The sequence below is a fragment of the Pristiophorus japonicus genome, chromosome 1 (assembly GCF_044704955.1).
Source record: "Pristiophorus japonicus isolate sPriJap1 chromosome 1, sPriJap1.hap1, whole genome shotgun sequence".
NCBI classification, from domain to species: domain Eukaryota; kingdom Metazoa; phylum Chordata; class Chondrichthyes; family Pristiophoridae; genus Pristiophorus; species Pristiophorus japonicus.
In genome coordinates, this window is record NC_091977.1 from 48672058 (window position 1) to 48699360 (window position 27303).

General features: G+C 43.8%; 1 protein-coding gene across 11 annotated transcripts in view; it reads left to right on the top strand.

The window, feature by feature from the left end:
- mast4 (microtubule associated serine/threonine kinase family member 4) overlaps positions 1–27303 on the top strand; it is a 532941-nt gene that overhangs the window by 383857 nt on the left and 121781 nt on the right. For all 11 annotated transcript variants that reach the window (XM_070879482.1, XM_070879491.1, XM_070879499.1 and 8 more), the window contains one exon: positions 13263–13351. In XM_070879482.1, coding sequence (XP_070735583.1) covers positions 13263–13351 — 89 coding nt within the window. The remainder of the gene's footprint in view (positions 1–13262; positions 13352–27303) is intronic.

Here is a 27303-nt window from a genome sequence, read left to right on the forward strand (position 1 = left end):
AACAGCGCAGATAATTGGGGAAAATTGAGCCCTAACTTCTTAAAAAAAATATTGGAGAGGTTATGAGCAAGATGCCATTTATGCAAAGCAAACAGCAGAGTGGCGTTAAATCAACCAGCTAGTTCTGGGTTTTCCCGACTCTTAATACCCTAAACTTGCTGGCCGATTTGCGCATTAATAACAACGTGCATTGTTAACAGAATGTTGGGATGTACAATGAGGAATGTAACGTTTATATATTGAGAGGTCATTTAAAATTGATATTTAATGCTGGTGCGAGCACGTCTTGAGTCCTGCCTGCAGTTTTGCGATTTCAAAATGGAAATTCAGTTATTGTCGGGGATGCAGAGCCCAGAACCTAAGGGAAATAAGCAAAGATTCACTCTCCTGGGTCTTTTCTCTTTTGAAAAGGGGGAGGCTGAGAGGAGATATGATGAAAGTGTTTTAGATTTTGAACGGTTTGGACAAATTGCATCCAAGCAAGCTTTTCTGTCATGTACAGAATTTAAGCACAAAGGGTCATATTTACAAAGAGCAACAAAAGAATATAGGAAATGCAGGAGGAACTTTTATTACTAAAAGAATGGTAAGTTTGTGGAACTGATTACCAGCATGAGGCGTTTGAACACATAACTTTCAATGGGTTTCAAGAAGAAACTAGACAGGTTTTCGTCAGTAAATGGCATTATTAGAAATGCACCAAGGGAATACTGTGGATAGATGGAGCGAAGGTTTAATATTGCCTGAAAATGTTACTATGTTGACTTGTTTCACCAATAATTTCAATTACCCTAATCTGCTTTCCTCAGAGCAAACTCTGCATTTAGCTGATTATTTTCCAATAGTGTAGAATTATTTATTTAACTGTGCTCTGTATTAGCAACAGAGAAATGTAGCTGATTGCAGAAATATTGGGTAGCTCATGAGTTAACCACGCTCATTCACACTGCATCTATTGTGTGAATATTAAAAATGGCTGTGGCCTTTCACTACACAGTAGCCTGGTACTAAGAGAAGTCTTTGTTGACATATGAGCTCTGTTTCGTACCACCTGCTTCCCCAGACACCTCCCCATATGTCAGATTAATCCTACCTTATCAGTAACTGGCAAGGTTACTTCGTTAATCAACTGTGAATACAAGTTTCTTTTCAAGAATTTTGGCTCCGATACAGAGAAGAAAAGAGACGTGCATTTTTTTTTTTAAACAGTTAAATTTGTCCTAAATATTTATTTCAGCTATAATAGAAGGACCTAGCAGTATTGCAAAAGATTTCCTTTCTATTTGTGCTTTTATACTATGTCTACAATGTTTACTCTATTGCAGATTATAGACCTTTGGAACTAAATGCCACAAGTACAGAGCAGAGATACGAGTACAGTGACATCAAGTCCTCACACTATCCCTTGTTGCCTAGCGAAACATAGGGAGATCAAAGACTTCCTCTGGCATTTAACTAGGTCTGTTTACACTGGCAGAGAACCAATATCTTATAAATATGGAACTCAAGCTTGCCTGGCAATGTAAACAGGGGGTTAGTTTCTATAGCAAGTTATGTTGAATTCTATGGGCCTGAAATTGATGGCCTTACCGCCCGCTGCCGCCAACATTCCTCCTCGAGTTGCGCCCAGTGCCAAGTGGCGCAACTGACCTCCTGCCCGCCGAGATGCCATATTGATACGGGCAGGAGTCAGCGCCAGAATGGGGAAGGGCCGCTGGCTGGAGACTGTTCTGTCCTCGACGGTGAGTATGAAGAGCTGAAAAAAAAGTTAGTAAACATTTAAAAAAATTTTTATTTACAGCGACTTACCTGGATGGGGTCCCCTGAAGGTGTTCCAATGTTTTTTTTTTAATGCTTTTTATTTGCAGCTCTTCAACCCTCCCTGGGCCTGACTCCATCCTTGGTGGCACTGGGGTGGCAAGCACCTTTGCCAACGAGATGGGGGCTCCTAGTGGCTGCCACCCAGATTGGCAGCATAAGTCCCTTGTTTGCCACCCGCCATCCTTTTAAGGACCTTTTTGACGAAAACCCCACCCAAAGTACCGTCAGGTACCTCGATGGCCATCGGCGGTCCTTTGGGCGGACGGGGGCCTTCACCAATTTCGGCCCCATAGTTCCTGTTGTGAAGCAATGAACCTGAGATACTTTGCTTCCAGATTTTAAACTGATGAGTAAATTCATTTTGTCTTAGCATACATTGTGCTCTTTAATGAATTTGCTCGACAGAATATCTGTCTTAAATCTAAGACAGGTGCAACGAGACCTGGGTGTCTAAGGGGAGGTGCAACGAGACCTGGGTGTCATGGTACATCAGTCATTGAAGGTTGGCATGCAGGTACAGCAGGCGGTTAAGAAAGCAAATGGCATAGCGAGGGGATTTGAGTACAGGGGCAGGGAGGTGTTGCTACAGTTGTACAGGGCCTTGGTGTACACCTGGAGTATTGTGTACAGTTTTGGTCTCCTAACTTGAGGAAGAACATTCTTGCTATTGAGGGAGTGCAGTGAAGGTTCACCAGACTGATTCCTGGGATGGCAGGACTGACACATCAAGAAAGACTGGATCAACTGGGCTTGTATTCATTGGAGTTCAGAAGAATGAGAGGGGATCTCATTAAAATTCTGACTGGTTTAGAGAGGTTAGATGCAGGAAGAATGTTCCCAATGTTGGGGAAGTCCAGAACCAGGGGCCACAGTCTAAGGAAAAAAGGGGTAAGCCATTTATGACCGAGATGAGGAGAAACTTCTTCACCCAGAGAGTGGTGAACCACAGAAAGTTGTTGAGGCCAATTCACTAAATATATTCAAGAAGGAGTTAGATGAAGTCCTTACTACTAGGGGGATCAAGGGGTTTGGCGAGAAAGCAGAAATGGGGTACTGAGGTTGCATGTTCAGCCATGAACTCATTGAATGGCGGTGCAGGCTCGAAGGGCCGAATGGCCTACTCCTGCACCTATTTTCTATGTTTCTAAGCACATGTAGTTTATGCTCATCTCAAGACACTCATAAGTATGCTTATATGAGACTTTAAACCGAGGTCCTGTCTACCCTCTCTGGTGGACGTAAAAGATCCTATGGCACTATTTCGAAGAAGAACAGGGGAGTTATCCACAGTGTCCTGGCCAATATTCATCCCGCCAGCAACATAACAAAAGTGTTGGCTGGTTATTATCACATTGCTGTTTGTGGGAGCTTGCTGTGCGCAAATTGGCTGCCGCTTTTCCCACATTACAAATTGACGACACTCCAAAAGTACTTCATTGGCTGTAAAACGCTTTGGGACATCCGGTGGTTGAGAAAGGCGCTATATAAATGCAAGTCTGTCTTTCATTCTTATTTGCTTGTATGCATTTATTTATGAAGAGTGAATACGAGCAACGTAACAAGTCACAGAAAAAAGGAGTATTCAATTAAATTTTCATCTAGAAATAAATCAAGAAATGAAGGAAGAAGTATAGGTGCTATGGTAGAACCATTGCAGTACTCCTTCGCCAGAAGGGTGACACCAAAAGGCTCGAAAGTAGCTGACACAGTAAGTTGTAGCTATGACTCTGAGAATTATAGACCTGTTGGCTTGACTGGGATAGTTGGGAATAGTGTGGATCTTGAGTCACAAACTGAGGACACCCTCCATCGTGTTATGTGGCGCTACTACTGTGCTAAATGGGATGGATTCAGAACAGAGCTAGCAGCTCAAAACTGGGCATTGTGGAGGCTGGAGCCTGGAGCCAGACAAGCTAAAGGATGATATCGAGTGAACCACTTGGGCTTTTACGTCAATCCAATAGTTTCACAGTCACCATTGCTGATACTAGTTTTTTATTCCAGATTTATTTAAATAACTGAATTTATGATCGCAAACTGCCATGGCGGGATTTGATCTCGCGTGTCTGGATTATTAGTCCAGGCCTCCATTTTACTAGTAACATAACCATTATGTTACCGTACCCGTTGAACATCACTTGGAGCAGCACTGAGGGAAGCAAGGGCACAGAATGTACTCTGGGTGGGGGAACTTCAATGTCCATCACCAAGAGTGGCTCGAAAGCACCATTACTGACCGAGCTGGCTGAGTCCTGAAGGACATAGCTGCCAGACTGGGCTTTCAGCAGGTGGTGAGAGAAACAACCCGAGGGAAAAACCTACATGACCTCGTCCTCACCAATCTACCTGTCGCAGAAACATCTGTTCGAGAGTCTTGGTATGAGTCACCACCGCAAAAGACAAGGCTGAAATGATCGTAGCCATCTTCAGCCAGACGTGTCGAGTGGGTGATCCATAATGGCCGCCATTTGAGGTCCCCATCATCACAGAAGCCAGTCTTCAGCCAAGTCAACAACACCAACAACTTGTATTTATATAGCACCTTTAACATAGTAAACCGTTCCAAAGCGCTTCACGGGAGTATTATAAGACAAAAAATTTGAGAAATTAGAGAAGATGATCAAAAGCTTCACCAAAAGATGATCAAAATGGTCAAAGAAGTAGGTTTTAAGGACGAAAGAGAGGCACAGCGGTTTAGGCAGGGACCTCCAGAGCTTACGGCCTAGGCAACAGAAGGCACGGCCACCACTGGTTTAGTGATAATCAGGGATGCTCAAGAGGGCAGAATTAGAGAAGTGCGGGGATCTCAAGTAATGGGGGTGGGGCTTGTGTGGCCGGAGGAGATTACAGAGATGGGAAGGGGCGAGGCCATGGAGGGATCTGAAAACAAGGATGAGAATTTTGAAATCGAGGCGTTGCGTAACCGAGAGCCAATGTAGGTCAGCGAGCACAGGGGTGATGGGTGAGCAGGACTTGGTGCAAGTTAGGACACAGGCAGCCGAGTTTTAGGTCATAAGTTTACATAGGGTAGAACATGGGAGGCTAGCCAGGAGTGCTTTGGAATAGTCAAGTCTAGAGGTAACAATGGCATGGATGAGGGCTTCAGCAGCGGATGAGCTGAGGCAAGGGCGGAGACAGGCAATGTGATGGAGGTGGAAATAGATGATCTTAGTTATGCCGCTCATTTCAGGGTCCAATATGACACCAACAGTATGGTTCAGACTGAGACAGATGTTAGGGAGAGTGATGGAGTCAGTGTCGAGGTAACGGAGTTTGTGGCAGGGACCAAACTCAGTCTTCCCAATATTTAAATGGAAAAAATGTTATCTCATCCAAAACTGGATGTTGGACATGCAGTCTGACAATTTAGAGATCGTGGAGGGGTCAAGAGAAGTGGTGATGAGGTAAAGCTGGGTGTCATCAGCATACATGTGGAAACTATGTTTTCGGATGATGTCGTAATGGGGCAGCATGTAGATGAGCAATAGGAAGGGACAAAGGATAGATCCTTGGGGGATACCAGAGATAACATGGGAGTGGGAAGAGAAGCCATTGTAGATTTTTCTCTGGCTATAATTAGATAGATAAGAATGGAACTAGGCGAGTGCAGTCCCACCCAGCTGGACGACGGTGGAGAGGAATTGGAGGAAGATGGTATGGTCAACCGTGTCAAAGGCTGCAGACAAGTTAAAGACAAGGAGGGAACGTTTACCCTTGTCACATAGGATGTAATTTGTGACTTTGATGAGAGCCTTGTTGATACTGTGGGGCAGCAGAAACCGGGCGTGGAGTTGCGGGAAAGATGAGCACGGATTTTGGAGACGACATAACGTTCAAGGACTTTGGAGAGGAAAGGGAGGTTGGAGATGAGGCGCTAGTTTGCGAGGACAGGATCAAGGGTTTATTTGTTGAGAGATTGGGGTGAAGGCTTATTTGAAAGAGAGAGAACCATTAACAATATCAGCTAACATGGGAGCCAGAAAAGAAAGTTGGATGGTCAGTAGTTAGGTGAGAATAGGGTCGAGAGAGCAGGAAGTATGTCCCATGCACAAGATGTTGTTGTCGACAGTGCTGTTAAGCGGCACTTATTCACCAATAACCTGCTCACCAGTGCTCAGTTTGGGTTCCGCCAGGACCACTCAGATCCAGACCACATTGCAGCCATGGTCCAAACATGGACAAAAGAGCAAAAACCCAGAGGTGAGGTGAGAGTGACAGCTCTTGACATCAAGGTAGCATTTGACCAAGTGTGGCATTATGGAGCCCTAGTAAAATTGAAGTCAATGGGAATCAGGGAAAACTCTCCTGTGGCTGGAGTCATACCTAGCACAAGGGAAGATGTTTGTTGGGGACCAATCATCACAGCCCCAGGACATCGCTGCAGGAGTTCTTCAGGGCAGTGTCCCAGGCCCAACCATCTTCTGCTGCTTCATCAATGACCTTCCTTCCATCATCAGGTCAGAAGTGAGGATGTTCGCTGATGATTGCAGTGTTCAGTTCCAATTGTAATTCCTCAGATAATGAAGCAGCGTGCGCCCGCATGCAGCAAGACCTGGACAGCATCGAGGCTTGTGCTGATAAGTGGCATGTAACATTCATGCCAGGCAATGGCCATCTCCAACAAGGGAGAAGTCTAGCAACCGACCCTGACTTCCAATGGTAAATCCCCATCAACAACATCCTGGGGGTTACCATTGACCAGAAACTTATCTGGACCAGCCACATAAATACTGTGACTACAAACGCAGTTCAGAGGCTGGGTATTTTGTGTCGAGTGACTAACCTAGACTCACTAAAGCGTTTCCACCGCTTACAAGGCACAAGTCAGGAGTGTGATGGAATACTCTCCACTTGCCTAGATGAGTGCAGCTCCAGCAACACTGAAGAAACTCGACACCATCCAGGACAAAGCAGCCTGTTCATCAGCACCACATTCGTCACCTTAAACATTCACTCCCTCCACCACCAGCGTACCATGGCTGCAGTGTGTACCATCTACAAGATGCACTGCAGCAGCTCGCCAAATTTCTTTGAAGGTACCTTCCAAACCGGCAACCGCTATCACCTAAAAGGACAAGGGCAACAGGAGCGTGGGAACACCACCACCTCCAAGTTCCCCTCCAAGTTACACACCATCCTGACTTGGAAATATATTATCGTTGCTTTATTGTAACTGGGTCAAAATCCTGGAACTCCCTCCCTAACAGCACTGTAGGAGTACCTTCACCTCACGGACTGCAGCGGTTCAAGAAAGCGGCTCACCGTCGCCTTCTCTAGGGCAGTTAGGGATGGGCAATAAATGCTGGCTCGGCCTTTTGGCTAAGATCATGCGTAACTGACCTGACAGGGGAGTAACCACCATAACCCCAAGGTGGTTCTCCCTGGATCAGGAAGGTATATGCTTGCTTTTTTGGAAATAGGAGGTGGGTGGGGTGGCTTGACCCATCCACCTCCACGGAGGTGTGTGGGGGACCTGACCCATCCACCTCCATGGCACGAACCTGGTATTGCAGTACTTCCAGGAACGGTGCAGTGGCTCTAGGCCTTTTGGCTAAGAGCATTGGCGCAGAGTGATCCTTGAATGGGCCCAAGGTGACCTCTGGCGTTTGTGATTTGACAAAGAATTGGAACGATTGGCTACGAATTTCAAAAAAAAAAAAAAAATGCTGGCCCTGCCAACGACGCCCACAACCCGTGAATGAATGAATAACAAAAAACAATTAACTCTGTTTGAAATCAAGCTAATGCATCTAGTAAAAACATGATAAAACAAAGTAAGTTTGGCTTTATGAAAATATGGTTGAGTTAACATATATAAAATCTCATTACTAGTGTATCCTATTGTCATAAATATGATGTGGTAAAAGAATGTAATGCGCAATGTATTATTCTGCTGGTAAGTTTACCTATGTTCCTTTACAATCCTAATGGCTTCAAGTCAATCACAGTTTGATGTTTGTCAGGTGAGGGAATTATGTAGTTTTGAAAATATTTATAAATTTCAGGCTCCAGGTCAGTCTACTAATAATTCAGTTATTTTTGTGCGGAAACAAAAATCGGATATCCAGTAATTATTTAAAAATGTAAAGTGAGAATTTAGTGCTTAACCATTTAAATTATAACATTATTTGAATTAAGAGGAGTGGACTGTATATCATTGAAGATGCAACCAACTTGGTGGGTGATAACATTGTATAGCTTTATTTTCAGAAAACTTTTGATGTGGTCTTTCACAGAACTTGAGGCTAAAACAAAAGCTCGTATTGTTGGAGTAATTTGTAAATCATACATTAACTTTATATGTAGAAGAGGGTAGTTTTCAGAGGTACTTGTTGTAATGGGTAGCTGTGATCCGAAGATTCCGGCTATGCAAAATATTTAGTGGTACAGGTGTACTGATGCAAGTAGAATTTCTAAATTTGCAGATAACGCCAATCTTCAGAGAGCTCGAGTAAATTAGCAACTGAACAGGTAAATTGTGGACAGTGCTCAATATCTAAAAACACTTGAGCAAAAAAAAATAACGTGTACATTTGGGAAAGGTCATGTGGCCCACCTTAGCTCACCTATTCAAAGAAGAAACACCTTCAGTTTCCCATTCCCCAGACGTGCTATAAAGTAGACTCCTGAATGATTCTTAGGTTTTTATCACCACTACTCTTCCTTACTCTGTTTGAAAGCAGGAAGAATTTCTATATGTTTGCCCTTCATCAGTTTGAACTTAAGGTCCCTTGTTTTGCTGTCTTAGTTTTCTCTGAAATAGATTTACCTTTTCTCTACCATTTAATATATACTTCAATAAGCAATATTAAATGAATTAGATTATAGTCTCCTGATGGCCTGATGGGTGAACAAAGCACGTGAAATGAGCTTCCGACCACATATCCGCAGCATAACTAAGACCGACTATTTCCACCTCTGTAACATTGCTCGTCTTGCCCATGCCTCACCTCATTCGCTGCAGAAACCCTCATCCATGCCTTTGTTACCACTAGACTTCACTATTCCAACGTATTCCTGACTGGCCTCCCACATTCTACCCTACGTAAACTTGAGGTGATCCAAATCTCGGCTGCCCAAGTCCTAACTCGCACCAAGTCCCGCTCACCCATTACCCCTGTGCTCGCTGACCTACATTGGTTTCCGGTTAAGCAACGCCTCGATTTCAAAATTCTCATCCTTTTCAAATCCTTCCATGGCCTCGCCCCTCCTTATCTCTGTAATCACCTTCAGCCCCACAGCCCATGAGATATCTGCGCTCCTCTAATTCTGCCCTCTTGAGCATCCCTGATTATAATCGCTCCACCATTGGTGACCATGCTTTCTGTTGCCTAGGCCCTAAGCTCTGGAATTCCCTCCCTAAACCTCTCTGCCTCTCTTTCCTCCTTTAAGACGCTCCTTATAACCTACCTCTTTGACCAAGCTTCTGCCTTCATTTCTCCTTGTGTGGCTCGTTGTCAAATGTTTTGTCTCATAATGCTCCTGTGAAGTGCCTTGTAATGTTTTACTACGTTAAAAGTGTTATATAATTACGTTGTTAAGTATAACTAGCACTGAAATATACTGACTAGATGGTCCGAGAGTTGATTCCTGGTTTGTGCTAACTTACATAATCTCAGCTGGGGCAGCAGTTGTTTATTTTTTATTGCCTCAGTACCGCTGGAGCTGAGGAAGAAAGAAATCCACTAAGGTGCCCCCACATCTGATCACCGCAGGAAAATTGTACATTGGTGAGAGCACGGTCAGGCTTGGTTGGGGTAGGAGGTAATTCAGCATGATAGGAGAGTGTTAAAATTCATTATTATTTGATCGCGAATCTGTTCCCGTGTTTACAATGCTGATGTTGAAATGAAAGATGGCTAAATCCTGAGAGGCCAGGGCAGATTTTCAAGCCAAATGACCCGACCTTTTCTGAATTTATGATTATTTGACACTGGTGCAGCTAAGGCAATTCCCAACAAAGTCTTTTGGAACAATAAATGGCAAAAGCTGGAATCTTCATCCACACTTACTTTACAACTGTTTACTGTGAGAAGTCATTTCTTGTACAAAAATACCACCTCGGGGATGGTCTTGGGGATGAACAGAGACCAGTTTGAGATGGACATTTGGGCTCTCAAAATCTTAACACTGGCGAGTTTCCAGGATAGAACCATTTGACAATAGTTTGAATGTGATATCCATGGACTTGCCCCCTCCCTATCTCTGTAATCTTTTTCAGCCTCACAATCCCACAAGATGCCTGTGCTCCTCAAATTCTGGCCTCTTGAACATCCCTCATTATAACTGCTCAACCATCGGTGGACGTGCCTCAGCTCCCTGGGCCCTAAGCTCTGGAACTCCCTCCTTAAACCTCTACACCTCTCTACCTCTCTCTCCTCCTCTAAGGACACTCGTTAAAACCTACCTCTTTAAACAAGCTTTTGATCATCTGCCTTAATTTCTTCTGTGGCTTGGTGTCAATTTGTTTGTCTGTAACACTGTTGTAAAATGCCTTGGGTCGTTTTATTACGTTAAAGGCACTATATAAATAAAAGTTATTATTATATTATCAGCATGAGTCCAGATCTTTGGTGCCATGAAAGTTAGCAAATAAATGTAGGCCTTTTATATATTTATATTTGTATAAGTGAATATTAGTATAGTTTTTTATTGCTTTTTGGCACCGATAGGTAAGGATCAACCGAGGCTGTAAACTTTTCTAAATCGTTAGTTTTATTGACATTGAAACACAAACTGTTTTACAGATAGGGATGCCTAGAACTTTCGTCAGCAGTACAACTCGAAAGTCAATGATTCGTTATTCTGCTTCGGCAGACCGAGGTGTCCATTTTTCCTTGACATCCTTATTTGCTTCTAGTCTGTCCCCTCAAATTTACTAAAATGGCTGTTTTTATATTGCTCGTTGCTGGCAGAACAGGCTGCCAGTAGTTTTCCTTTCTCACGGTTCAAAAAGGCAGCTGTCTTTATCATGGCTTCCTTATCTTTCCTTGTCCTTCGAAAGTACGGCAAACCTTGCCTGACCATGTAGCTTTACTGAGGCTAACTCAATAACAATCCATGTTACCATTTCGAACTTGGTCAAGCTTCCCAGCTTGCCTTCTGAGCAAGTTTAACAGTTCTAACCTTTGATAATACTTTTACCCAAATTCTGCTCTTTTAGCAATGTAATCCAGGGTTTATAGCCCGTGCTTTTAGTTTTTTTAAAAACTGGTATTAAAAGTCCCAAAATCCTTCGTGAGGATAGCCCAGATTTTGAAACTGCTATGAGATAAGATCAGAATTTCTACTTTGGGTCGAAGTTTCGGGGTCAGGCTTTGTTTGTGTGGGCTGGTCAGGTTTGCTACTTGACAGAGGTTGACTCATTTTCTTGTGGGTGGAGGTGGAGGCAGCAAGTACGGTTTAATTCTGAATGGGGTGAATTGGGGGTAGGGTACAGGTCGAAGTTCAGCCCTGGTCGGGCTTTCGGTGTGGGTTCTGTTTTTGCTATTTGGGAAGCGAGGTGGAAGGGGGTAATTTTAGCAGGAATTTCTGTTTTAAGTGAGGGGAAAAAACATGGACGCACTTTCTTGAATGATCAAGTACTGGGCTGGATTGCCAAGTGTCCATGTCGATTGGAGGTAACACTTCCCACTGACGCTTCTAATTCTTGGGCTTTTGATTTCCAATTGTTTTTGATGACGGAAGCTATTCCCTACTTGCATGGGTGGTTTCTATGGGAGAAGGCATGCTAGCTGTAGCTGTTCCTGCTGCGATCAAACTACTTTAGTTTGTACAGCAGCATTCTTCCGTTTCTGGATTTTCAACACTCTCTGTCGTGCTCAGGCAATATTTAATCATAGTCATGCTACTGCTTTCACCATAGTTTTCCCTGATTCCACCATTTTTAAGCGGAGTGACCTTCTTCAGTAGATTCGGTAACGGACTTTGATAAGCTGTGATTTCATTTTATGTTGCTTCATTTTGTTTAAACATGGGCGCTTAGTATATACTCACCAAACAGATTCTTTTATACTTCAATCTGTTGTCTTGGCTGGTTCCTGTAAGACTACCTAACTGTGATTTTTAATTTTTCTTTAGCAATAACTACTTGGGGATTAATAAGGGTGTGGTGTGGGGCTGTTACATAATGTTAGGCTCTGCCTCGTTATCTTCATCATAGGCAGTCCCTCGAAATTGAGGAAGACATGCTTCCACTCTAAAAGTGAGTTCTCGGGTGTCTGTACAGTCCAATACGGGAATTACAGTCTCTTGTCACAGGTGTGGCAGGCAGTGGTTGAAGGAAGGGGTGCATGGGGAGTCTGGTTTGCCGCACGCTCCTTCCGCTGCCTGCGCTTGGTTTCTGCATGCTCTCGGTGACGAGATTCGAGGTGCTCAGCACCCTCCCAGATGCTCTTCCTCCACTTAGGGCGGTCTTGGGCCAAGGATTCCCAGGTGCCAGTGGGGATGTTGCACTTTATCAAGAAGGCTTTGAGGGTGTCCATGAAACGTTTCCTCTGTCCACCTGGGGCTCGCTTGCCGTGCAGGAGTTCGAGTAGAGCGCTTGCTTTGGGAGTCTCGTGTTGGGCATGTGGCCTGCCCAGTGGAGCTGGTCGAGTATGGTTAGTGCTTCGATGCTGGGGATGTTGGCCTGATCGAGAACACTGACATTGGTGCATCTGTCCTCCCAACACCGCCTCCAGCGTGCCAGCGGAGCCTTCGATCGCCTGAGGGAGAGAGTGTTTGAAGACCAGGACCTCAAATCTGGCACCAAGCTTTATGGTCTACAGGGCAGTAGCGATACCCACCCTCCTGTATGGCTCAGAGATGTGGACCGTATACAGTAGATACCTCAAAGCGCTGGAGAAATACCACCAGCGCTGCCTCCGTCAGATCCTGCAAATCCACTGGGAGGATAGTCCGTGTTCTGTCCCATTACAATCAATTAGTCATGTAAGGTTACATTCAGAGTGCCATCTGCAGGCGTAGTACCTTTAGAATCCTGAGACCACTCACCATTTTCAGTCAATTGTACTTACTGAAAATGAAAGGAATACTTTGAAGTTGGCATCATTTTACACTACGACATAATCCAAAAAGTAACTTGGATTTTAACATTTATTTCAAAAAAGAAAAAGCTACTTGTGTTTAGACAGTTCTGGAGCAACTATCAGACAAGTTTGAACTCGTGGCCCTCATAGGTGGCCCTCATAGGTGGCCCTCATAAGTAGCCTGTCTGGTGTGCATCGCGACACTCCCTTTCCTTTTCCTTTAATGTTTTTATGACTAATGTTTAGCTCCGAAGCTTCTAGATCCTAAACTGTGATGGAACTAAACGTTTTTTGATTGGTTATGCTAGATTTCACAGGCAAATCATTAAATATGAAATCTAAAAAAGCAATGAAGTGTCATATAAAACTGAGCAGCTGTATTTAATTTTTTTTTTCTTCTTTTAATCTCAGTTGCCGCACTAATAACAGGAAAAGCCTGATAGGAAGCAGTCAGTCTACAGCCCTTCCTCGACCTCACTCACCTCTCCCTGCTCATTCAGGTAAGAAATTACTATTTGAGACGAGCTTTTCGTAAGATTGGTATACAGTGCCGAATTACAGTGCATTCGTTAATAAGAATAGGATGCTGCAAATAGCACAGGGCTTCACATTGCTATTGTTTTGGTTAATCAGTCCATTCATGCAGATGATAACCAGTGTATAATGTATGGCATCCGAAGCAAGCATGCAAAGATAAAATGTTACTTACTGTGTAGATTGTATGGGGTAGGGAGGGCGGGGGGTGGTGACTGCTGAATTCAGGTCGGGAAACAAGGAATAACTGGTTTCCCTCGAGCTCTGACTACTTTAACTGCAGGATCTGATTAACATTTTTTTCGCTCTGTTTCTCGGTCATAGCCAGCCAATTTAACTCGCTGGCGGATAGGGGTACAGTAGCATAGTGCTAATGTTACTGGACTAGTAATCCAGAGGCCTGGACTAATAATCCGGAGCTACGAGTTCAAATCCCACCACGGCAGCTGGGGAATTTAAATTCAGTTAATTAAATAAATCTGGAATTTAAAAAAAAAAAATCTAGCATCAGTAATGATGACCATGAAACTAGCAGATTATCAGAAAAACCCAACTGGTTCACTAATATCCTTTAGGGAAGGAAACCTGCCGTCCTTACCCTGTCTGGCCTATATGTGACTCCAGACCCACATGTCTCTTAACTGCCCTCTGAAATGGCGGAGCAAGCCACTCAGTTGTACCAAACCAAAAATAATTTAATAAAGAACAGGGGTTCTTGTCAAGGGCAATAGTGAACCGGAGAGATCGTGAAGCCCGGAGCAGGAGTCTGAAGATCGGGAGCCCTGAGCTGGGGAACATGGTGGAGTGCGGAATCTGGATGCCACAAGGAAGATCGGAGGCCAGAGCAGGGGAGAGATCGGAAGGATCGGGGCATGAGATTGGAGGCCTAGTGGAGGAGATTGAAGGGGCAGGGGGAATGTCTGATTGTGGGGGGTGGGTTAGGCAGGACTGCTGGATCCACCAGGTAAGTGGAAAGGCTCCTGGATCCAGCAGTCCTCGTCTGCCTTTAGCTGGCGAGTTTCTCGAGGCTGGGGAATCCCGACCGGCCAGAGTTAACTTTGAAATGGTGGTTAAATGTGAGGCTTATTTTTAACATCCCACCCGATTCCAACCTGCCTGTTTTTGGAGGTTAAAATCCCCCCATAACCCTCCTATGCTTCTAAAGACTGATATTGCAATATAGTTCTTTGTTCCAAGAGTACAGAATGTGAAGTCATAAGCCTGGACTTGATATTTATTGTATCTTGCTGTTGGATCATCATCAATGACAGTTTTATCCTGATTACCACTATTGCAGTATATGACATCTCGTAAAACCAGTCCAATCTGCTGGGCTTTTAATGTTTGTCTCAGCCTTTGCTCAATGGTAGCACATTACAGAGACACAACTGCACTGTCAGGAATGAGATGTCTGTCCCCCTCAGCTGGATGTAAAAAATCCCATGGCACTATTCGAAGAAGGATTTCTCCCAGAACCCTGGCCAACAATTATCCCTCATCCAACACCTGAAAACAGAAGATCTGGTCATTTATTTCATTGCTGTTTATGAGACCTTGCTGTGTGTTCAACTAGGCCGCCACATTTCCTGCACTTCAAAAGTACTAAATTGGCTGTAAAGCACTGTTGGAATGTCCGGAAGTTGTGAAAGGCACTATATAAATGCATATAAATGTTTTCTTTTTAAAAAAAAATTAAAAAAAAATAATTCTGAATGTGATCTATTGATTATTATTTTCCTGTAAGAAAAATGTATTGGTCTATTTGTTGAACAATGCATTGTATAAATGTCTCTGCTTAAAACTGATCATGCATTTAAAGCTATGCTTTCAATAAGCATCTGCTTAAGATGTCTTAATCTTTTCTTACAATACCATATAGCAGTTAACACATCTTTGAATCGGTCTTCCATATTGGAAGCTGTTTTGAATAGTATGTGTAACCTAACTTTTATATTTTAAATAAAAAAAGAGGTGATTAAAAAATCGCATTCTGCTGGGTCATTCATGAAATAAAACCTCGTCTTGTTTTTTTCATTCTCATATTGTTGTTGTAAAGTGCAATTTGTAGAATGGCACTGTTACTTTTAAATTAAATGATTGTCCTACAAACAAGATGTGGTCGGCTTTTTATCTGCCCCAGTACTTGATCTTGTAAAAGGCCTATAGATGTACTAAGTCAAAGGCGCCTAGCTGCATGAGCTTTGACTGCAGTATTCAGCTGTCAACAAAGAAATGGGCTTTCCATAAACCTAACGTCAAAGCTTTGTCCATTATCTTAGAATTCTGGATAAGTTATGCCTCATTTCAGAATGGAGTCTCCCTCTCCTTAAACCTCCATTGCAATTCCTTAATTGGTCATAGCAATTCCTTTTGAGAGCACTAATCTGGTTTCCATTTTGGTTGTAAATTTTGTATAGTAAAGTACATTGCTCTCCTGGAATACACATTGTTATCAAGAGCTAATGAATGAGATATCTAATACTCTTTGAATTCACAGTTCTGGATGAGCAGAAATTTTCTCCAGTTGAATATTGGGAAGACCGAAGCCATTGTTTTCGGTCCCCGCCACAAACTCCATTCCGTAGCCACTGACTCTATCCCTCTCCCCAACTTCTGTCTGAGGCTGAACCAGACTGTTCGCAACCTTGGCTGTCATATTTGACACTCTTAAGCTTTCAACCACATATCCGCAGCATAACTAAGACCGCTTATTCCCACCTCCGTAACATCGCCCGTCTCTGCCTTCGCCTCAGCTCATCCACTGCTGAAGCCCTCATCCATGCCTTTGTTGCCTCTTGACTGTTTGTTCAGAGTTTCTGCCATCTCCATGTTCCCCATTACTAATTCCCCAGTCTCGTCCTCTAAGGGACCACCATTTACATTAGCCACTCTTCCTTTTTATATACCTATAGAAACTCTTGCTATCTGTTTTTATATTTTGTGCTAGTTTACCTTCAGTCGCTCGTTAAAACCTACCTCTTTAAACAAGCTTTTGATCATCTGTCTTAATTTCTTTTGTGGCTCGGTGTCACATTTATCTGTTTGTCTGTAACACTGTTGTGAAGCGCCTTGGGATGTTTTACTACGTTAAAGGTGCTATATAAATAAAAGGTGTTATTATTATGTTTGAGTGCTAAAATATTTATGAATGTCCCTTTTTTTCTGTTGATTGCTTTAAGGTATAACAAATAATTATTTTCTGAATATATTTACTATTTTATGCGCATCAAGATAAGGGAAATTATGCTGAGGATTTTTTTTTCATATTGATCATCGTGTCAGCATTGGTCAGTTCCAGGTCAGTGATACATTATTGTCGTCTTTAGAGCAAAGCTCCCTCTGCAGAGCCCAGCTTCAGCACTGACCTTCAAAAAAACAGCAGCTTTGATTTTTTGCATTTCTCATACTAGCCACCTTGTGGCCTCTCTGGGTAATATTGCTAACACTTGCTGAATTAGCATCATTTTTGTGCAGTCTGCTTGCATCCAGAGAAATTGGGTTTGAGATTTTCCAAACTCATTCCATTATTGTGCAAGCTGTCTGGTGGTCACCCACTGGGTTCGCTGTAATACGCTGGTGGCTGCTCTATGCAGAATACTGATGAAACAGCAATTTAAAGACAATATAAAAAAAAAATCAAAGCATAAATTGTTTATTTACTGCAGAAAGCTGTTTGTTCAGTACTTGGAGAATGGGCAGAGGCAGCTGGAGCCAAACCGGGGCTGAATGTCGATCTCAGGCAGGACCTTGGTGCTGAACCCATGGTGACCTATGGAGATAAGGAAATAAATGGCCCTGGTTCCTGCTCTTGATTGCTATCTATTGGCCAGTACTGCAAAGTGTTGCAGGTGCCGGGTGAGAATAACATCAGATTTGGCTGTGGTGACTATGGACACGTAGCCTGCCGTCGCTCACTGTCAAGGCTATGAAAAACGGGCACTTGGATGAGGTACTGGAGGGCTACTGTTGCTCACAGAACCGTACCCAAACACTTTAAGGAGCGGAGACACAAAAAATACTGAAACATGTACAGGTTGAATTCTCTTATCTGGCACCCTCGGGACCTGGCCTGTGCTGGATAAGGGATTTTGCCAGACGAGGGGAGGATACATTAAATTGGATGGTACAGGTACTGAGCAAGGGGATATCGGGGCTCGCTGGCTAGGGGCTGGAAGTGTGGCGGGAGGAGAGAGAGAGACTGGTGGAGGGAGAGAGAGGCTGGGGGGGAGAAAAAGAGAATGGGGGGCTTGGGAGAGAGACTGGGTGGGGGGCTTGGGAGAGAGACTGGGAGGGAGGCTGGAGAGAGAGAGAGAGGGGCTGGGGGGAGAGAGAGAGGGGGGCTGGTGGGGGGAGAGAGAGAGAGAGGGGCTGGTGGGGGGAGAGAGAGAGAGAGGGGCTGGTGGGGGGGGAGAGAGAGGGGCTGGGGGGGGGGAGAGAGGGGCTGGGGGGGGGAGAGAGGGGCTGGGGGTGGGGGGGGGGGAAGAGAGGGGCTGGGGGGGGAGAGGGGCTGGGGGGGAAGAGAGAGAGAGAGAGAGAGAGGGGCTGGGGGGGGAGAGAGAGAGAGAGGCTGGGGGGAGAGGGGCTAGAGAGAGAGAGGCTGGGGGAGAGAAAGAGAGAGATGAGGTGGGGGGGGTGGAGGAGAGACATGGGGGGGTGATGGGAGGGGAGAGAGGGAACTCTCAGAAGACGTATCACGTTCTTCCAATTCCCTACAAGGGACATCGTTGGAGTTGATGATATCCAGATGCCATAACACTGTCACTATTCACTTCATGCACAATAAACCTGTTAACAATCTGTACACAATGCCCCAGCTATGGTGGGATTGGGGCGGGGGGTGGGGCAGGGAAGATGGGGTGAGGCATGCACTTGGACTGAGGTAAGGCACTTCGGCTGGAGGAGGGATGTACTTGGACTGGGGTACAGGACTTTGGCTGCCCTTACTGTCTTCTGGGGAGCTCTGTCCTCTGTCGTTTCAGGAAGTCAAAGTGGATCGAGTTACAATTTGTAATATCAGGAACTTGGGATGGGCGGTTCCAGTTACACATTCCAGTGAAACTTCAGGGTGTGGCTTATCCTCCAAGGGGACCAATTATAGATAAAAGTTGGAGCATGGCGGCCATTTTGCAGTACAAATAAGCTTTGACATCGACATCGCCGCTCTAAGCGAGACCCGGCGGCCGGGGAAGGCCAGCTCAAGGAACAAGGTGGAGGTTATACCTTTTTCTGGAAAGGGAAACCAGAGGAAGAACGGCGCCTTCACGGAGTCAGCTTCACCATCAAAAACGAGCTGGTCAACTGCCTCAAAGACTGCCCTTGCAGGTTTAACGAACGCCTCATGACTCTTCGACTCACCCTATCCTGGAACCAATGCGCCACAGTCATCAGTGCGTACGCCTCAACACTCGATGCAACGGATGGAGACCAAAGAGGATTTTTATTCCAACCTCGCAAAATCCCTGTCCCGCGTCTCCACGGGTGACAAACTGATGCTCCTGGGTGACTTCAACGCCAGGGTCAGCAAAGACACAGCCCTCTGGGGAGGCATGATTGGCAGAGAGGGGATAGGGAAAGCCAATTCCAGCGGTACCCTACTCCTGACACAATGTTTAGAACATGAATTTCTCATCATCAACACCTTGTTCCGCCAGAGGGACAAATACAAGGCATCGTGGCAACACCCTCGCTCCAAACACTGACACCTGCTCGACTATGTCATTGTCCGAGCCAGTGATCGCAAGGATGTGCGCATGACAGGAGCTGACGACTGCTGGACGGACCACCGCCTAATCCGATCCATCATCGACATCAACATAGCCCAAAGCAGAGGGGGCAGCAGAAGCAGTGCCGCAAAAAACATCAATGACGGGGCACTTAAAAACCGAGCTAAAAGAGCCCTATACAGCCAGTGCCTCACAGGTAAACTGGCATGCCTTGATGATCCTGAGATGCAGAATGCCCACAGCGCTTGGTCTGCCCTCCAGGCCTCCATAACCATTGCCTGCAAAGAAACACTTGGTCACTCAACCAGAAAACACCAGGACTGGTTTGATGAGAATGATCAGGAGATCCAAGAACTAATAGATCATAAGCGCAGAGCATTTCTGAGCCTTAAGCAACAACCCAATGAGGGAGCAGCAAAGCAACATTACAGGCGGTTGAAGGCTGAGGTCCAACAAAAAACTCAGGATCTAAAGAAGAGGTGGTGGATGGAGAAAGCACAGGAGATACAGCAGCTGGCCGACAGCCATGATGTGCGAGGATTCTTCTTCGCAGTCAAGGCCACCTACGGTTCAAACTCCCAAGGGCCCACCCCACTGCTGGCCAAGAATGGGGAAACACTCATCAAGGACACTGAGGCAGTCAGGGCCCGCTGGAAGGAGCACTTCGAAGATCTCCTTAATTGAGACTCTGCCTTTGACTCGAGTGTTCTCTACTCCATCCCGCAGCATGCGACCCGCCCGCCACCATCTCAGTGAGACCCCAACGTTGCACGAGGTAGGAAAAGCCATAAGACAGCTCAAGAACAAGGAGGCTACGGGAGCAGATGGAATCCCTGCTGTGGCGCTAAAGTATGGCGGAAAGGCGTGGATACATGACCTCATCTCTCTCATCTGGAGGGAGGAGAGCATGCCGGGAGATCTCAGAGATGCCGTGATCGTGACCATCTTTTTTTTTAAAAAGTCTGACTGCGGCAACTACAGAGGAATCTCCCTGCTATCAGCCATTGGGAAAGTTGCTAGAATCCTCCTCAACTGTTTTCTCCCTGTGGCCGAGAAGCTCTCCCGGAGTCACAGTGCGGATTTCGTCCCCTATGGGGCACAATGGAGATATGATCTTTGTAGCGTGACAGCTGCAGGGAAAATGCATGGAGCAGCGCCAGCCCTTATACATGGCCGCCTTAGACCTTACAAAGGCCTTTGACCGGGGTCAGACGGGGCTGTGTCATTGCTCCAACCCTCTTCTCAATCTGCCATGCTCCACCTCACAGTCAACAAGCTCCCCGCTGGAGTGGCACTAAACTACAGAACCAGAACTCCTACCCTTTGCATATTTCTGTCTTAAATTTATTCAATGTCCCAGCTTCCACAGCTCTCTGAGGCAGCGAATTCCACAGATTTACAACCCTCTGAGAGAAGAAATTTCTCCTTATTTCTGTTTTAAATGGGCGGCCCCTTATTCTAAGATCATGCCCTCTAGTTCTAGTCTCCCCCATCAGTGGAAACATCCTCTCTGCATCCACCTTGCCAAGCCCCCTTATACGTTTCGATAAGATCACCTCTCATTCTTCTGAATTCTAGTGAGTAGAGGCCCAACCTACTCAACCTTTCCTCATAAGTCAACTCCCTCATACCCGGAATCAACCTAGTGAACCTTCTCTGAATTGCCTCCAAAGTAAGTATAACCTTTCGTAAATATGGAAACCAAAACTGCACGCAGTATTCCAGGTGTGGCCTCACCAATACCTTATATAGCTGTAGCAAGACTTCCCTGCTTTTATACTCCATCCCCCTTGCAATAAAGGCCAAGATACCATTGGCCTTCCTGATCACTTGCTATACCTGCATACTATCCTTTTGCGTTTCATGCACAAGTACCCCCAGGTCCTGCTGTACTGCGGCACTTTGCAATCTTTCTCCATTTAAATAGTAACTTGTTCCTTTGATTTTTTTCTGCCACGTGCATGACCTCACACTTTCCAACATTTATACTCTGTCTGCCAAATTTTTGCCCACTCACTTAGCCTGTCTATGTCCTTTTGCAGATTTTTTTGTGTCCTCCTCACACATTGCTTTTCCTCCCATCTTTGTATCGTCATCATTTTTAATGATAACTGTAGTATAAGAATTGATTCTGAAAAAAATCAACAGGTCAGGTTGGATAAGTCACCAGACTCTGATGGCAATCTCACTTGACGGTTTGAAGGAAGACTGCAATTTTTCAATCTTCTGTAGATATGCAAATCATGCCGGTAAACTGACAGGCAGCCAATTTAATGCCTTTGTTCAAGAAAAGAGAAAAAGATATACCTGATAACTATAGACCACTTAGTCTAATGTCAGTTGTCACTTTAAAATCTAACGCTGAGATCAAATTAGTAAGCATTTGGAGAAGAATAAGATAATCGAGGACAGCAGTATGGATTTGTTAAAGACAAGTCATGTTTGACAAATGTATTCATTTTTTTTAAAGAAGTGACCGATTGTATAGATGAGGAAAATGTAGTAAATGATTTATAGTTCAAGAATATGCAGTAAATGTATGCATGGATTTTCAGAAGGTGTTCAGTAAAGTGTTTGATAGAGGCTTGCTACAACAACTCAGGCAATGGTCCGGATTTTGCAGTCAATGGTGAAGTGACAGCGCTTGCCACTCGCTGCTGACCTCGAATAAAACTGCATACAAACTTTTAGTGGGCTCTGTGTCATGGATTTCACCTTTTCCGACATGACTTTCCATCCGGCGCCATCTATAGGGGATCTGTGGTGTTCAGCAACAGTGATGTCATCAAGCAGGCTAAGCAGCCAATCATATTGAAGGATTCTCACAGCCAGCAAACCAGGAAGTAACCAGCAGGTTTTATCATTCACTTTTTAATAATTTTACAGAAAGCAAAATAAACATTGGAACATACACATAGGATTAAGGTAGAAGCTGAACTATAATAACATAAGAAATAGGAGTAGGTCATATGGCCCCTCGAGCCTGCTCCGCCATTCAATAAGATCATGGCTGATCTTCTACCTCAACACTTTTCTGCCTGAATCCCACATCTCTTGATTCCCCATAAAGTCCAGAAATCTATCGATATCAATATTGAATATATTCAACGACTGAGCACCCACAATCCAAAGATTCATAACCCTCTGAGTGAAGAAATTCCTCCTTATCTCCATCCTAAATGGCTGATCCCTTATCCTGAGACAATGCCCCCAGTTCTAGATTCTCCATCCAGAGGAAACTGCCTCTCAGAATCTTTTATGTTTCAATGAGATCACCTCTCATTCTTCTAAACTCCAGAGAGTAAAGGCCCATTCTGCTCAATGTCTCCTCATAGGACAACCCTCTCATCCCAGGAATTAATCTAGTGAACCTTCGTTGAACCGCCTCTAAGGCAAGTAGGTACGGAGACCAAAACTGTACACAGTACTACTCCATGTGTGGTCTCATCAAAGCCCTGTACATTGCAGCAGGACTTCCTTACTCTTGTACACCAATCCCCTTCTCCAACCCCCTTGTAATAAAGGCCAACAAAGAAATAAAATAAAAATTAATTTTTATTATTTCAAAAATCTATGGAATTTTTATGATGGAATGGAGAAAATATCACTCCACAAATATAAATGTAGTTTTTCAGGGTCAGAGAGGTTGTTCAGCAGTAATTGTGAATTAGTATGTTGTTAAAAACTCAGTTACACATCATTCATCAAGGCTTAACTTTTTCAAGGGTTTTTATAGCATGAATAGTATGTAAACAGTTGAATTTCACGTCAATTCAGTGATATCTAATTGATTTCCAGTTGTGAGGACTGCAAAAGCACCCCCTGTGGAGAAGCAGGGTATCACTGACATAGAAACATAGAAAGTCGGTGCAGGAGTATGCCATTCGGCCCTTCGAGCCTGCACCACCCATTCAATATGATCATGGCTGATCATGTAACTTCAGTACCCCATTCCTGCTTTCTCTCCATACCCCATTGATCCCTTTAGCTGTAAGGGCCACATATCACTCCCTTTTGAATATATCTAACTGGCCTCAACAACTTTCTGTGGTAGAGAATTCCACAGGTTCACAATTGTCTGAGTGAAGAAGTTTCTCCTCATCTCAGTCCTAAATGGCTTACCCCTTATCCTTAAACTGTGACCCCTGGTTCTGGACTTCCCCAACATCGGGAACATTCTTCCTGCATCTAACCTGTCTAAACCTGTCAGAATTTTATATGTTTCTCTGAGATTCCCTCTCATTCTTCTAAATTCCAGTGAATATAAGTCTGGTCGATCCTGACAGCAATGTCTGGATTTCTACGTTTAACTGCGCATGTACTAACTCCAAAAGTTGCTGTCAGTATTAACACCGAATGCTGACAGATTCGCCATCCTTACAACCGCAAATTTTGGGACCAATGTAGTTGCATGGATAAAAGGTTGGTTGACATAAGAAACAAAAGGTTAAAGGTTAGTGCTTAGATTGTAGAAGGGTTGGAAGTTGGACATTCTTATGTTCTTTATATATAGATGATTTGGACTTGGCATAGGAAGCATATCATCAGAATTTGCTGATGGTGCAGAAGTAGGGGGGTTTGGCAAACACAAAGATGAGGCCTGTAAACGACTTGAGGAGGACATATGCAGCTTAGCAAAATAGGCAGACAGACGATATGCAATTTAATGTGGTTTAGTATGCGATAATACATCTTGAGAGAATTAGCAAGGAAAGATGCTAAAGAGTAAGAATTAACAGAGACTTAGTGGTTCAAATGCACAATTCCTTGAAAGTGTGTACGAATAGATGAGGCCATAAAAGAGGGATTTTGAGTTTCATATGTAGGAGCTTAAGAGTTCACGGCAATGATGGGTCACAGTTGTGTTTGAAAAGGTGTTTAAAGTTATACAGGATTTTGATAGTGATGAGGGTAATCTATTCTACTGGTTGGAGAGTTAATGGTGAGGGGTGAGAATTTAAAATCATCACTAATGGAGTGAAGAGAAAATTTTTTATGCAGAAAGCTGTTGGAGTGTGGAATGCCTTGCCACAGGGAGTAGATGCACGAATCCTTAAGAAGATCTTTTATGGCGCATTGGCAACTGGGAAGTGATTTTGTGGTGGTCAGTGTGCGAGATATGAAGATTGCATTAAAGCTACTCTCAAACTGTGCCAAATTGACATCCATAAGTGGGAACAGCTTGCTCAAGATAAAGAAAGCATGGCGAGAAGCCATCCATGAAGGCACCTCCTACTATGAGGCCGATGCTGAATATAAACGGCAGGTGAAGAAGTCACACTTGAAAAGTCAAGATTCCCAACCAGCTGTATCAGGGATTCACTGTTCAATCAAAAATAGGTCTCATCAGTCATCAAAGAGCTCACTGCTGAAAATATTCCGTTTGTTTTCTTCGATAATGAATGACGAGCTGAGGCAGGACAACATTGCATCCTTTAAGGAAAGAGTAGATAAACATTTGAAGCAGAGCGAGGTACAGCGCTGCAGGATTAGATTTGGCTTGATCGAACAATGACTTCCTTCTGTGCTGTAAACCTCTCTGGTTCTAATCCTTGTAGATTCTTCTTCATTACTGTTAAAAATTCTACAGATAGGCTGGTGGAGTCCCAAATGTATAAAATCAATTGACTGCAAAATCATCAATGCAGACTTTGAATGTTATCCTTTCCAACCAAAATAGACTCTCTCGAGTATTCTGAAACATATCTCCATTAACCCCACTTGCCACGAGTCTATGAAAACAGTCAATGCAGAAGTATATTTATTTTGGTGTTGGATTAAGGCTGAAATATGAAGCTTATTCTAAAAAAAATAATTGCTACAGTGAAACAAATATCTTGGGTGAAAATACTGTTGCTTGATGGCTAGAAACCCTCTAGCATTAGCAAATTCCACTGGGTACAGGAAAATCTCCAATTCGTATGTCAAAAGAGCAGAAGAATTTGTTTTAAATAAAATCTAGTTGAAACTTTGGGCCCAATACTTTTCCATTGCAACCTGGGCAGTCATAGTCATGCAGCACGGAAGGAGGCCATTCAGTACATTGTGCTGTGCCGGCTCTTTGAAAGAGCTATCCAGTTAGTCCCACTCCCCTGCCGTTTCCCCATAGCCCTGAAAATGTTTCCATTTCAAGAACATATGTTTGTTCCAATTTTTATCATGGAGTATATACAGAGCAGTCGTCTAGCTTAGTGGAATACACCGTAACTAGCTGCAGAGCTCATGTATATTAACAATGTGCGGTGGAAAAATACATTTTCCCCAATGAAGGAATAATTAACAAGGGGGTAAAACAAGTAATAACCTCCTGGGGAAAAAAATAGAACTTTTCTCTTTTAGCTTATTATGAAACAGCCATCCTTGTCCATGGTAAAAGCAAGTATTTGTGATTTTATTTCATCCTAATGCTCCTCCCCCCCACAAAATAAAAGTCTGCTTTGGCTGCTTGTTCTCCATATGTTTTTCTACATCATTATTTGTGCATGAGGTTTTGTGTTTTATTCAATCACCCTGCTCCTTACTAAGCACAAAATGCGATAGAAATATGAAACGTGCTTCCATCCTGACCACTGTTGCCGTCACGAGCAGCAAATTGGACTCCTCAACTTACTGTGTTCGCAGTATAGCATAAAAAGACTTACAAGGACTTTTGCAAAGATGTGTGTGAAATAGATGTTCAAAGGGCTAACAAATCGACTAAAATCCTTATTGGCAACACAAACCATGAGCTGAAAATGCAGGCTTCAATCCCCACCCCTTCCCCCTCATGGTTAACACTCATCAGGAAACATAACTCTAGTTTTTCACCAAATTGTTCAGTGCATGGTGTTTTTACTAAGGAAAAATTCAGCTTTGAGGAATCCACTGGTGTAGGTTTATGACTCTGACTCTCTCACAGTTGCTTGCTATATATGAGACACATTGGCCTGCCGAAAGAAAGGTTAACTTGATGCAAATTACAAGTTCTCTTGTACATTTTCTTCCATCATTTTCTTGAATACAAAAATAAGTTTGAGAATGAGTCCCCAAATAAATAGTTACGGTATTTTACATGAAAGTGACCAAATGCATAAAAATTTGCGAAGCAAAACAATTAACAAAATATAAGATGCACAGAAAAGGTTGTATATTTTTAACCTTTTCATTTTACTGTATTGTGCTTTGAGGCAATGAGAGGAACAATAGCTTTAATCTGTTTCTTCCCCATTCAAGCTATATTGCAACGTTGCATCCATGGTCAGATATGGGAAGTTTGCTAACTCTTCCATCTGATCTGGAGGTGTTGCTTGAATTAGTTAAAATGGCTGAGCCGTAAAAGGCAAACAAATCGCTGAAATCTTCCAGCTTGTATTCAACTGAACTAGTAATTTGCAAAAGTAAGCAAAAGGATTTACTGTCTTTTGTCAGTCAAAGTGTAAAATATGGGCAAAATGTGTAATTCAGAAACGCAGAGCCTCGATTCAGAATTTAATTATTAATCTCCCACTATCACATTATTTATTGCCGTGAGGCATCCTGCAGCGATTCACAGTGTTTCAGGATTTCCCATTTGGTTATTTTTTTCCTTTCATTTCTTCGCCTTGGATCATAACTTTTAAGACATGGAATGGTGGCCTTTTCCCCATTTTAAATAAAGCTAGTGTGAATCATTCATTGAATGAATAAAAACAGTTCAACTAAAGTTGAGTTTTTGAAAGTGGTGAAGAGGTTGCACCAATATAATGCTTTATTTTAGGACCTGCTTTTGGGAAAGCAGAACATTTCCTTCCTCCATAATCATTAATATGGAGATAGGGCGGGAAAGGGGAGTTGATACAGAAGTTCAGCCATGATCTTATTGAATGGCGGAGCAGGTTCGAAGGGCCGAATGGCCTACTCCTGCTCCCATTTCTTACATTCTTATGTGCCCTTGACTTAAGTGTTACTCTGTTCTCTAAATACCGCTGCTTCCAAGGTCAAGTCCTTGGTCTCAATTAGCTCCCTAAAGATCCCGGCATGACCAATGCCCTCAATGAAGAAATCCTGTAACATCTCCCCCCTGCAGGCATCTGTGAACTTAGAGGCTGGTCAAGCGCCGAAGGCCCGCAACGAAGTCCGGTATGCTGTGCCCTTCCCGACGTCGGTGCGTATAGAATCGGTGTCGGGCCATGTGTATACTACTCACCGGTTTGAGGTGCTCACCGATCAGTTTGCTG